Source organism: Bos javanicus, chromosome 4, assembly GCF_032452875.1.
Source record: "Bos javanicus breed banteng chromosome 4, ARS-OSU_banteng_1.0, whole genome shotgun sequence".
Lineage (NCBI taxonomy): Eukaryota > Metazoa > Chordata > Mammalia > Artiodactyla > Bovidae > Bos > Bos javanicus.
In genome coordinates this window covers 30,977,619-30,991,643 of record NC_083871.1, presented here as the reverse complement: position 1 = coordinate 30,991,643, position 14,025 = coordinate 30,977,619, and the positions used below count along the sequence as shown (strand labels likewise).

Genomic DNA, 14,025 nt, shown 5'->3' with positions numbered 1-14,025 from the left:
AAATAAAAGATCTCACCTCCAGGTTCTTTATGCAAAAAACTGGTCCTGACACAGAGGTGAGCTTGGAATTTTAAACTAGATCTTGCTGAGTTGCTTTCAGTTTCTTTGATTATTAACAAGAAAAAGGGATAGGAGCATTACAGTGCCTATCTAAGGTGTTATAAAGGGATCTGCTACTCAGTGTAAAGAGATTCAGCAGGGCACATTTGAGATTAATAATTGTAGAAAAATAAAAATGTCTCATGTCTATATTCTGGGTAAGTAATACTGTTCAATAAAACATCACATATGTGTTTATTATGCTTAAAGAATATAAAAGAAAAAACATATTCTTACAGATTTATGCACCTAAATTACAGAGTTAAAATTCAGAATTCTAAGTATTTCAAGTTTTCAAGTGTTTAGGAGAAGGCAATGGCACCCACTCCAGTACTCTTGCCTGGAAAATCCCATGGATGGAGGAGCCTGCAGTCCATGGGGTCACTAAGAGTCGGACACGACTGAGCAACTTTACTTTCACTTTTCACTTTCATGCATTGGAGAAGGAAATGGCAACCCACTCCACTGTTCTTGCCTGGAGAATCCCAGGGACGGGGAGCCTGGTGGGCTGCCGTCTATGGGGTCGCACAGAGTCGGACATGACTGAAGCGACTTAGCAGCAGCAGCAGCAGGAACATATACCTGGAATAGGATATGACACCCTTTATCTCATATCATCACCCTAGGACATCAGAGGTACAGGGTAGAAAGCCCCAAAATAAATCCACCTATGGTCACCTAACCTATGACAAAGGTGGCAAGAACATACAATGGAAAAAACAGTCTCTCCAGTAAGTGGTGCTGGGAAACCTGGACAGCTATGCCTAAGAGAATGAAATTACAACACTACCTAACACCATACACAAATATAAACCCAATACGGGTTAAAGATCTAAGTGTAAGACAAGACACTATAAAACTCTTAGAGGAAAACATAGTAAGAACATTCTTTGACATAAATCACAGATTTTCTTGGTTCTCCTCCTAGAGAAATGAAATGAACAAAAAATGAAACTATTTATTTAAACCTAGTTAAACTTAAAAGCTTCTGAAAAAAGGAAACCATAAACAAGCCAAAAAGACAACTCTCAAGAATAGGAGAAAATATTTGAAAACAAAGCAAACAAAGGATTTTTTTTTCCAATATATACAAATAGCTCATGCAGCTCAATAATAAAACAAACAACCCAATCAAAAAATGGGCAGAAGATCTAAATAAACATTTCTGCAAGGACATACAGATGGCAAAGAGGCACACGAAAAGATGCTCAACATCATAATCATTGAGAGAACTGCAAATCAAAACTACAACAAGGTATCACCTCACCTGGTCAGAATGGCCATCATCAAAAAGTTTACAAACAATAAACGCTAGAGAGGGTGTAGAAAAAAGGCAACCCTCCTATACTGTTGGTGGGGATGTAAACAGGTACAACAACTACGAAAAACCCTAGTACATTAAAAACTAAAATAGAACTAAAATACAATCCTGCAATCCCACTCCTGGGCATGTACCCTGAGACAATCATAATTCAAAAAGATACATGGACCCCCCCCAATGTACAATGAAACACTGTTGACAGTAGCCAAGACATGGAAGCAACCTAAATGTCCATCAACAGATGAATGGATAAAGAAGATGTGATACATACATACAATGGAATACTACTCAGAAAAAGAAAGAGAACTGAGTCATTTGTAGATATGTGGATGGGCCTAGAGACTGTCAGACAGAGTGAAGAAAGAGAAAGACATATATTGTATATTAATGTATGTAAGTGGAATCTTTAAAAATGGTACATTGAACCTACTGCAGGGCAGGAACAAAGATGCAGATGAAGAGCACAGCCATGCGGACACAGGTGGGGAAGGGGAGGGTGCGACCTCAGGAGATTAAGCTTGACATATATGCAGCACCACACGTGAAATGCTAGTGGGAACCTGCTGCAGAGCACAAGGAGCCCAGCTCAATGCTCTGTGATGACCTAGATGAGTGGATTGGGGGGTGGGGCGGGAGGAAGGTCCAAGAGGGAGGGGATATATGTGTATTTATAGCCGACTCACTCTGTTGTACAGCACAAACTAAAACACCGTAAAGCAATTATATTCCAACTAAAAAAAGACAAATGAATGAGAGAGAAATAATGAAGATAAATGCTGTGTCCACAGGACATCAGAATTCAGGAAACTGTAGAGTGAGGTGACACATATTCCAAAGAAAATGGCATAAAAATTTCTAGAGAAAGAACATGGAGACAAACCTATAAAAGTAAAGCACATTCTGTGACATACGGTCAAGCCCAGGAGTAACTACCTGTGTCAGTTATAACAACTCTAAGATCCTGAACAACCGAACAGATATGATGAAAAGCAATATCCTCTAAATGTTTAGGGGAAGGAGAGCTTGGGGATTTGCACAAAGTTTGTCTCTGATCTGTGCTCTCAGATTACAAAAGATAACTGCCTCTTTTATTTGCTTTACATACTGTCATGGGTGCTACCTTACTTTTGAATGGATAGGAGAAAATTAGAGGGTGGAGGATGAGCCTGAAATTATATAAATACACTTCTGAACAGCACTGAAGTCTAGCCTAGCTTAGTAATTATAAGGGTTACCCCAGAGGCAAGGTTTTTAAAAGAAGGTACGTGCCATGATCTCATTCCCAGTGACCCAGTCTTTCCCAAGAAAACTGCGGACCAGGCAATGGAGCCCCAGTACTGTCCCGCAGTTCTGGGGATTTGGAACTGGTGTTTCTTCCATTAACTTCTTGCAGGGCTCCAAGCCTTGTACATTTGTTCTCCTTTCTAGACATTTGTACAGTGTCCCTTCACTGAGGATAAGGTAGTCTTCCTTCCTAGTTCCTTTAGCACTGCCACCAACATCTCTCTGTTGCTACATTAAGAATTTTTATTGCATATTTTCCGGCTCTTGGAACATGTGACATGGTAGGTAGCATTTAGACAATGATAGAGAAACTGACATTCCTTAGCTACCAAAGGACAATATAAGGCTTTCAAAATCAATATTACCTGTTTAGGTTGAGTTCCCTTTGAGAGAATGTCAAGTAAGTCTGTGGAAGAGATGAAATAGAAGCGTGGGAAAGCCAAACGCTTGGTTTCCAGGTACTGAGCAAGAGCTTTTTCACAAAGAGAAAGCCTGTATGAATGAAACATCATTGTAAGCATATTTTGCCCATTCAGTTATTAAAATGTCAACAAAACCCCGAGTGTCTCAATCTGTCCATTCATCTCAATAAGCTCACTGTTTAACATGGTACCTATCTCCTTCTCTTATAACATCATCATCTCGTTTGTGACTAATGTACAAGTTGTGCCAAGTAGGAGGAGATACATACACACACACACACACAAAGTTGAGACTAAATACAGATCAAATTAAAGTTGGTGTTATTTGTTGTCACTTATTTTTTTTATAGTTCCACTATAATGTACAATTATTTTTTAACTAGACAAATTAAGATTTTTAGTTGGAGTTTCAATATCAAACTCTTAAAAATTAATAGAATGAATATATAGTAAAGGAGAAGGATATAGTAGAACTGAAAAGCACCATGAACCAATTCAACATAATTAAGATTTATATAATTTCACACAACAGTAGGATACAAATTCGTTTCAAGTTTCTATAGGCTATAATCTAGGAGACATTGAAACATATCAAAGGACATAAATCAAAGTGCAAAAGTTTCATGGTCTAAAGGTACTGAAATCATACAGACTGTTCTCTTGTCAATGTGGAATTAGGTTAGAAATCAATATCAAAAGATATTTGAAAACAACCCACATGTTTTCAAGCGCAATATATTGTCACTTATCTTAATGACATGTCTCAACAGCAGGAGAGAAGACTGGGTTTGGGATCACTCACCCTGAGCACAAAGTGCTTAGTTAACATGTAACTGGTTTAAGGTTTTCTTTTTCCTAAGGAATGTCTACAAAAAATGTAAGTGGCTTCAATTCTCTCTGGTTTTCAGGGAAGTCATAACACCCTGAACCATTTCCACTTTACTGTTCTTAGCAGAGCAGAGAAGACCCAGAGGCAGAGCCACCAAGCCCTGAAAAATCCCTAAGAAATAATTAACTTCTGTGGAAATCCACACTTCTAAAATGATGGTCAACTTTATCTTGAAAAAACTTCCGGATTATGAAATAATTGTATGCAATATATTTTTATCTAGAGGCTCCTCTACCATGCAATAAAAAGTGATCACTATTCTACACAAAGCTCTTTTTTAGTAGCTGATCTGCCCGTTTTAAATCAAAAGTCAGAAGTTTCTTGTGACCACTAGCTGTTGTATAATTTCATATGAATAAAATGCCCTTTAGGACAAGGATTTCAAAAGTACTAACATGCTGTCAAAGGATAATTTCTAGTATAATTTAACTATATACAAAACAAAAGACTTATATGAGTACAGTCCGAGTTCCTAGAATCCAGTAGATACTTAATAAATATTTATAGGACACTTTGATAAAAGAATCGATCAATCACGATTCTTTTTTTCATGTTGATTCTCTACTTAATATATTCTATTTTACTATTATGATATCCCTCTTGGAAAAGAAATATATTTGGATGTAGTTGCATTAAATCACTATACACACACACCACCTAATATGTAAAAGGCAACTATACAACTATAAGCAAAAATTTAAATTAGTAGAGGTTGTATCTACAGTAACATGATATTAAATACTATTAGATATTCAAAAGAAATGTCAAAAGTATAACAAATTAATCACTTTGTAGTTGTATTCTTACCTGTACTGTAAATCTTTAAGTTTTTCATAGAGATGCAGCTCACATGTTGCCTCTAAAACATTTTTTATTTTAGCTGTTCTGAACATTAATTCCTGTGTGAAAGTACAACATGCAACCATTGATAATAGAAATTACTTTTCTAGATTTTTCATCCCTTTGGGGAATTAAAAAGTGAAGAACAAAGTATGAGAAAGCAATGTTAATGAGACTAACACCATGTCTGTTCTGCGATTAAACTTTTAGATGAACATCAAAAACAAAGTGTAATCACATAGTTTTTATCAATATAAATTTGATAAGCATTACCACCACTCTGGGTCCATGAAGAATTTCTCTCTTCTAAACCAAACAAACAAAAAAACCGAGAGACAGAGAACCAGAATCTTAAAGAATATATTCATATTTAAAAATGAGATGAATACTATACAATCTATTTATTCTTTCCTGCTTAAAAGTTAAACAAAATAGAATCCCTCAGGTATTCTGCTTTAGCTAGCAAGGAGAAAATAATTCATCCCCATTTCTATATAAAAAGGTAAAGCCATTATTCTCTGCTTCAGTTCAGTTCAGTTCAGTCGCTCAGTCGTGTCTGACTCTTTGCGACCCCATGAATCGCAGCACACCAGGCCTCCCTGTCCATCACCAACTCCCGGAGTTCACTCAGACTCACGTCCACAGAGTCAGTGATGCCATCCAGCCATCTCATCCTCTGTCGTCCCCTTCTCCTCCTGCCCCCAATCCCTCCCAGCATCAGTCTTTTCCAATGAGTCAACTCTTCGCATGAGGTGGCCAAAATACTGGAGTTTCAGCTTCACATCATTCCTTCCCAAGAAATCCCAGGGCTGATCTCCTTTAGAATGAACTGGTTGGATCTCCTTGCAGTCCAAGGGACTCTTCAAGAGTCTTCTCCAACACTTCAAAAGCATCAATTCTTCGGCGCTGAGCCTTCTTCACAGTCCAACTCTCACATCCACACATGACCACAGGAAAAACCATAGCCTTGATTAGACGGACCTTTGTTGGCAAAGTAATGTCTCTGCTTTTGAATATGCTTTTGAATATCTAGGTTGGAAATAACTTTCCTTCCAAGGAATAAGTGTCTTTTAATTTCATGGCTGCAGTCACCATCTGCAGTGATCTTGGAGCCCAAAAAAATAAAGTCTGACACTGTTTCCACTGTTTCCCCATCTATTTCCCATGAAGTGATGGGACCAGATGCCATGATCTTCGTTTTCTGAATGTTGAGCTTTAAGCCAACTTTTTCACTCTCCTCTTTCGCTTTCATCAAGAGGCGTTTTAGTTCCTCTTCACTTTCTGCCATAAGGGTGGTGTTATCTGCATATCTAAGGTTATTGATATTTCTCCCAGCAATCTTGATTCCAGCTTGTGTTTCTTCCAGCCCAGCGTTTCTCATGATGTACTCTGCATAGAAGCTAAATAAGCAGGATGACAATATACAGCCTTGACGTACTCCTTTTCCTATTTGGAACCAGTCTGTTGTTCCATGTCCAGTTCTAACTGTTGCTTCCTGACCTGCATACACATTTCTCAAGAGGCAGGTCAGGTGGTCTGGTATTCCCATCTCTTTCAGAATTTTCCACAGTTTATTGTGATCCACACAGTCAAAGGCTTTGGCATAGTCAATAAAGCAGCAATAGATGTTTTTCTGGAACTCTCTTGCTTTGTCCATGATCTAGCGGATGTTGGCAATTTGATCTCTGGTTCCTCTGCCTTTTCTAAAGCCAGCTTGAACATCTGGAAGTTCATGGTTCACATATTGCTGAAGCCTGGCTTGGAGAATTTTGAGCATTACTTTACTAGCATGTGAAATGAGTGCAATTGTGCAGTAGTTTGAGCATTCTTTGGCATTGCCTTTCTTTGGGATCGGAATGAAAACTGACCTTTTCCAGTCCTATGGCCACTGCTGAGTTTTCCAAATTTGCTGGCATACTGAGTGCAACACTTTCACAGCATCATCTTTTAGGATTTGAAGGAGCTCAACTGGAATGCCATCACCTCCACTAGCTTTGTTCGTAGTGATTCTTTCTAAGGCCCACTTGACTTCACATTCCAGGATATCTGGCTCTAGGTCAGTGATCACACCATCATGATTATCTGGGACGTGAAGATCTTTCTTGTACAGTTCTTCTGTGTATTCTCTGCTTAAAGTCTCTCAAATCATTTATTATTATATTACCCCACCGTCTATTCTCTGGGGGTTCCCTGGTAGCTCAGACAATAAAGAAGCTGCCTGCAATGGAGACCCAGGTTTGATCCCTATTTCAGAAGCTCCCCTGGAGAAGGAAAATACACTCCAGTATTCTTGCCTGGAGAATCCCATGGACAGTGGAGCCTGGCCAGCTACAGTCCATGGGGTCACGAAGAGTCAGACACGACTGAGTGACTAACACTTGCGTGTATTCTCTGTGGCTCTTATGAAACAAACCAATAACTGATAGTGTAACTCTGTTACTGGCTTCCCCTCCCTAGTCTCCTACGTCAGGAAGGTGAACCTGTCTCCTAGGCCTTACTGCAGGGTAGGCAGTTCATGGTCTGTGGGAAACATCAGGTCTGCTGCCTGGTTTTGTATAGCACAAAGTTAAGACAACATCCATTCATGCTTACATCTTTAGTTCAAAAAAATCAAAGGAATCTAATACTTTGTAACATACAAAAATACTATGGAATTCAAGTTTTGGTGTCTATAAAAGTTTTACTGGTGCCAGCCACACGCATGTGTCTATGTTGTGTCTGTGTTTTCTTTCGCATGACAGAGGTGGCCCTGAGTAGTTGTGACTGAGATCATATACAACCACAAAGCCTAAAATATTTATTCTGACCCGCCACACAGAAAAGTTTCCTAACTTTTGTCTCCTGAAATGCAAATATTGATTACATATATAGATTTCATAAGTTCAACAACCCAAATTATGTTTCTTTTTATAAAGGCTTTCACGTTATTTAGAAAAAGATGTCTCTTTACAAGGCTTTTATATTATTTGGAAAAAGTTGTTAGGATAGAAAATAGCCTGTCTTGCACGAACCTTAAATTCAGCATCTACTCTGTCGAATCTCTGAGCATCTTTTACAAGTTGGATTCGAATATCTTCTGAACAAACAAAGATGCTTTCTAGGTGAGACCAAGTGCACTGGACTTCGATCCAAGTAAAGATGACCGAGTCTGCTGTGTTTAATTTGTTTTGCCAGCTTATGACTTGCTCAATGAAATATTCCACATACTTGCTTTGAAGCAGAGTCTGTAACTGAACCTAAATGAAGGCAAAGAATGTGCAATAACATCTAAATTAGTAATCTATGAGCACCATGAGGGAGGGACTATATCGCTTCTTTTTATTGCTGGATCCCTAAGACCAAGCAAGCAAAATGTGGAACAAGCATTCAGTAAGCACTTGCTAAATTAGTGAAGTAATGGCATATTCACACTAATATGGTTTTGTTTTTAAAAGGAAGAAGATAAACGTAAGCAACTACATGTAATACGTCTTCTACAAGACGAACACGTATCTCTTTGTAGGCAGGAAAATATATTGGGCACCACGGTGCAGTTTTAGGAATTAAACTTCATTCTTTCATCCTCCTTCACTCTCCCCATGGTCTCTGCCTACTAATCATTCCAAAGTTATGGGTTTTTTTTTTCTTCAATATTAAAAATATAAAACAAACTTCCCTCTAGCTTGCTAAGCCTTCAGGCTCTGTTTTCCTCCCCTTTGAATTTACTACCAAACTTTGCAGCTGTCCTAACATTAAGCCTTGCTTTAATACCATGCAGATCCTCAAACACTCCCCCTATTCTTTGACACTGAAATCTCAGTAAGTCACTGAGTCGAACAACCTCTTCTCATTCTCCTTCACCTCTTAAGTATTTAATACATTTGACTCTTTCTATACCCCCCCACCCCTGGCTTTGTTGAGACTCAGATGCTCTGTAAGTTTAAAGCATACAATGTGATGATTTGATACATGTGTGTATATATTATGAAGTGGTTACCACAATAATGTTAATACCTCTATCCATGGCTCAGTAGTAAAAGAATCCACCTGCCAAGGCAGGAGTTGCGGGGGTCCCTAGTTTGAGCCCTAGGTCAGGAAGATGCCCTGGAGAAGGGAATGGCAACCCACTCCAGTATTCTTGCCTGAGAAATCCCATGGACAGAGGAGCCTGTCAGGCTACAATCCATGGTGTCACAGAGTCGGACATGACTAAGCATGCTCGCGTCCCCCCATATAATTACCTTTTGTGTGTGAGCATGCATGTGTGTTAACATTAGCACATTAATGTTAAGATCTACTATCTTAATAACTTTCGATATAATATAGTCAACCACAGTGTATAATAGATGTCCAGAACTTATTAGGGGTCTGTACCCTTCAACCAACATCTCCCTCTTCCCCAAAGCCCCGGCACCTGGTAATCACCATTCTACTGTTTGCTTCTATGAGTTTGGCTTTTTTATATTCCACATATAAGACAGAACATACAGTATTTGTTGTTTCTGAGTTATCTCACTTCACATAATGCCCTCAACATCCATCCTGTGGTCACAAACAGCAGGATTTCTCTTTAACAGTTGAACAGTCCCTTTTATACACACACACACACATATATATATATATATACACACATATATATATACATACATACACACACACACACACACACTTTTTTATCCATTCATCCATCAATTGACATTTAGGTTGTTTCCATAATATTGACTTTTTTTGGTGGAAAATATTATCCCATGATTGTTATGATATTGCAGTATCCTTTTTCCACTATGTCTCCGATCATTCTCACTCTCTGCCTCCTTTATGTCTCCTTCTCTCACTGACCAAATGCAGCCCTTCCCTACTGTTCTTGGCTAGTGTATCCTCTTTTCCTCTCATTATCTAGCTCATCAATTCTTATGATACCAACAATGACCTCCCAACATACAGTTCTAGACTGAACCTCTGCACTGAGGTCTGGGTCTGACTTTCCACCTTCACATCAATGTCCCTCACTTTAAATACATCAGAAATAACAGAGCATCATCTCTCAGACCAGGTTCTTTCCTAAGTGCCTTATGTCTAATAATAGTAACACCACTGTTATTATTTCACCTTTCTTATCTCTCATGTCCAAAGAGATGCCAACTCATCCTCTTAAAACTCAAGACCACATAGGCTGCATTCTGGTCTGTCTCTCCAACCTTATTTTTCATTATTCTTATCAAGAAAATCTTTATTCTAAGGAAACCAAATTCTTTAAATTACCTCTGAATGTCAGGTACTTTTTGGCATTCCAAGAGGCCGTTAAAAGGGGACACTGTCCTCTTTGCATATATCACTCTTCTCTGATCATCATTCTTGAATACCAGCCCATCCTTCAAGGTTTAGCACAAGTACCACCACCTTGCAAGACTTTTTGGAATCCTTCTCTGTCTCCTGACTCAAGGACAAGTTCCTTGAGAACAAGTGTTCATACCTTTTGAACCCAAATGGTACTATGCCTAGTATCTGGTACAAGCAGATGTCTAATGAATGAAGAAGGAGTACTGGAACTTTGGAAAAGCCTAAAATCATAATTTAAAAGAAAGGTCTATAAGAAAAACATCCATCTTACTTGGTTGTGCTCTAGAGTTTCAAACAATAGTTCATCAAACTTCAGTAATGGAATGCCTGTCCGATAGTGAACTTCGTAAGAGAACTCCATGGTTGCCCAGGTCCGGCTGATTTCAGTAATAACCTAGACATCAACAGCATTTAGTTATGTGCACGAAAGTTTGATTTAGAACCAATACCTTGACTATCATATGAAATTTTTAAAACTGTTTTTACAATTTTTAAAAAACTAACAGAGGGATATCTTTGGCTTCAATTTTCTTTCCTTCAAATAATTCATAGTGTTGAGGTTTCAAGAATGAATTTAATCACATAAAAGAACAGCATCACACCAATATCACATTTTTATTGGATTTGAATTTTATATCCTTTATTGAAGTGAAATGCCAGAGCAGGAAGGGGCTTAAAAAGTTATCTTCAAGTTCTGATAAGTATTATGTACAAATTAGCCAGCACAGGATAGGCAGTGCTCTAAGCGCCAGAATGTGAATCCCAGTTCCCTTGATGAAACTGGGTAAGCTAATCACTTCTCGACATTTCAGTTTCCACATCTGTAGAACAGGCATAATCCTCAGAGAATTAAATGAATTAGTATAAAGCATGGAGAGGTTTACTTGCTACCAAGTAAATGACACATAAGCGGTTTTTGCTATAATTGTCATCATCAACTGGGTCAACTCTTGTTTTACACATTTACTATGGCTGAGAAGGAATCTTTTTCCTGCTGGGAGACGTGTCCCCAAACAGGGCCTACGGCCTTCTCCCCAGTCTGCTCGCATGCCAGTCACAGAATTAGCCCAGGGTAAAAAGAAACAGCCCAAGGACACGACCTTCTCAGTCCCCAGCTCTCTCACTGCTTTGTCCACGATGCTTCGGACAGCCTCTTCCACTTGGTGTAACCGCAAGGCTAACAGATCTGCCAAAGTTGTGGCTTCGTTTATGGAAAATTTGACCTGATTAGGAAGAAAAAAAAAGGTAGGACTGATTCCATATATATTAACGGTTCCTTTTACCTAATGGCCAGAGGACTGAATCAGAGCTAAATATACTCAAGTCAGCAGCTGAGTACATGTCAAGTTCTGAAACGTGTGAACCACCACAGACACTGCCTTTTGGCTCACAGTTACGGAGGCTTCATCCACCGGAAGCGAGGGCTGCGGTTTAGGCCAAGTTCACACTATACTACTTCCTTTTGTTTCATAACCTTCCCTTGTCAGCTCATTTGTTATCTCCTTTGCCCACAAAACCCAAATTTAAAAAGAATCACATTATTCATTTATTATAATTTAGTTGAAATCCCAGGAATCCTGTAGTAGATCATTTGTCTTCTAAGTATTCTATTCACTGAACATAATTCCCAGTTGCTTTCATGATTTAACCTAGTTTTATCATTGATTTAATCTTAGTTCCTTGGCAAAAAATAATTATTCTTACTCATACTGTCATTATTCATATTTACCACGTGAAAAAAGTCATTCCCGTTTCCTCATCATCTCGTGAGTTCCCCACCCCAGTATTCGCTAAGAAGCTCTCAGCTCTTCCTAAGTGCCCAAAGTCCTTCACAATTGTGAACTGTGCCCATGTCCTTCACAAATGAAGAGCTGACCCCACTACATGGTTTCCACTCCTGCTTCTCCTATTAACATCCAGTCCCTCCCTCTTGGAAGCTGAAGTCTTCTCTGGCTCTCCCCAGTCTGTAACACTGCTGATCTCCATCTGCCTCTCTGCACAAGATGACTAAACAGACCTGTGTGTCCAGGACCGGGTGCTTCCTTGGCTAAAACCTAAAATGTCCTGAGCAAACCAGATGAGTTAGTTACTTCTGCATCATGTTGGACCTCACTCCAGAGCTGATGGGAGTCTGGTCTGTCTTACAGGACGAACGAGCAGGGATGTGTCACAGGGCCCCCTGATTAGTTGCATGGTTTGTACAGTGAATATGGACAACTGGAAGTGAATAGGTGACAACCGGAAGTTGGATCTATTCGCTGCTCTGATGCCCCAGAGCAGCCTAGAGGAAGATGCCTTTTTCTAAATTGTCTGCCAAGAAGACATCTTTTTCCAGCTTGCAGAAAGGCATAGTACAGGTAAGAGCCTGTGGTGAGGAGAAAGCTCACTAGAGGAAATGTGAGGAGGGGGTGGGGAGTAGGGACATGCAGTCTACATACCATGTTGGGAGACTCAATAAAGATTTTCTCAAAGAACATAGTCATTAACTATGAAGTCTAAATATGCAATGTCTAAAAGACTCTCTGGAAAGTACTATAATAATAACAGCTTCAGGGACCATTTACTGAGGATTTGCTGCATGCTAGGTCTATACGTAATCTCATCTCCTGTGCGTTCACCAAGTCTGCACAGGAGCGCTATAGCATTACTTGTATTTCATGGAAGGGGCAACTGAGGTACAGAGAGCAAGTAACTGGCCCAGGATCCCAGAGAGGTGCTAGGGTTGGACCAATAAAGCCTAGGCCGACCCCACTTCACCAGGCTGAGCTTCTCCTCAATTTCCCCACTCTACAAACTCTGTCTTCAAATCATGAGAGCCTTTTCCACAACGTGTGCCTAGCAGAAAACAAGCACATCAGGCTGCCTGTAATATATTTTAAATTCATGAAGGTCACCTTCCCCAGAAAATAAAATGTAAGGTTGGTATATTTGCTCTTAAAAAGATTTAGAAGGGAAAGAAAACATAATCTCAAGCGGCATGGACACATGAGAAATAATTCTATATTTTGCAATAAAATCAAGATCATCAAAACAAAACACGACACTATTATTAAATGAATTGTGGGAGGGGATGACTATTTCCAAATTCTCTCTCCTCCTGAATTCACTTCTGTGGTCTTTCACCCTGTCCACTAAATATAAGATTTTCTGCAGCCATGTCCTGCTCTATAAAATGCCTTCACATTATCTTACTTGATTCTTACAAGATACACATGATGTATAAGGGTAGACAGCATCCATCTCATTTTATTAATAAAAAGTAAAACTCAATACAGAAAGGTTAAGTGTATTGTGTGAGGTCATATAGCCAATAAGAGATAAAAGTGGGGGGGGGAGGGGGTGTCTTAGTTACTTCTGTCTGCTTTTAACGAAATACCATAGACTAGGGGGATTAAACAACAAACATTTATTTCTCACAGTTCTAGAGGCTACAGGTCCAAGATCAGGGTGCCAGCTTCATTGGGTTCTTGGTGAAGGCTTCCTTCTTAGTTAACAGACATCTGTCTTGTTTTATTTTCACATGGTAGAGAGTAGAAAGTTCTGGGGCCTTTGTCCCCTTACAAAAGTACTGACCTCATTCACTAGAGTTCTACCCTCATGACCTAATCATCTCCCAAGTACTCCATCTCCAAATGCCGTCACACTGGGGATTCAGGCTTCAGCACATGAGCTGGGCAGGTGTGGGGGAATGACACAGTTAGTCTATAGCAGCAGAGGCTGAAACCAGGAACTCTGCACGTCCAGTCCTTTGTCACATCTCAAGGAGACTGACCTCTTACATCTCATCAGAGACCTTCTCCCAAATCCCACTTCATCCCAGATGAATGATATGAACCAAGGAATAACATGTC

At 39.4% G+C, this 14,025-nt stretch overlaps 1 protein-coding gene across 3 annotated transcripts in view; it reads right to left on the bottom strand.

Moving 5' to 3' along the window:
• Positions 1–14,025, bottom strand: part of DNAH11 (dynein axonemal heavy chain 11) — a 364,495-nt gene that overhangs the window by 277,105 nt on the left and 73,365 nt on the right. For all 3 annotated transcript variants that reach the window (XM_061413683.1, XM_061413682.1, XM_061413681.1), the window contains exons 24-28: positions 11,275–11,397; positions 10,446–10,568; positions 7,867–8,091; positions 4,823–4,914; positions 3,070–3,196 (exon numbers count right to left, since the gene is read on the bottom strand). In XM_061413683.1, coding sequence (XP_061269667.1) covers positions 3,070–3,196; positions 4,823–4,914; positions 7,867–8,091; positions 10,446–10,568; positions 11,275–11,397 — 690 coding nt within the window. The remainder of the gene's footprint in view (positions 1–3,069; positions 3,197–4,822; positions 4,915–7,866; positions 8,092–10,445; positions 10,569–11,274; positions 11,398–14,025) is intronic.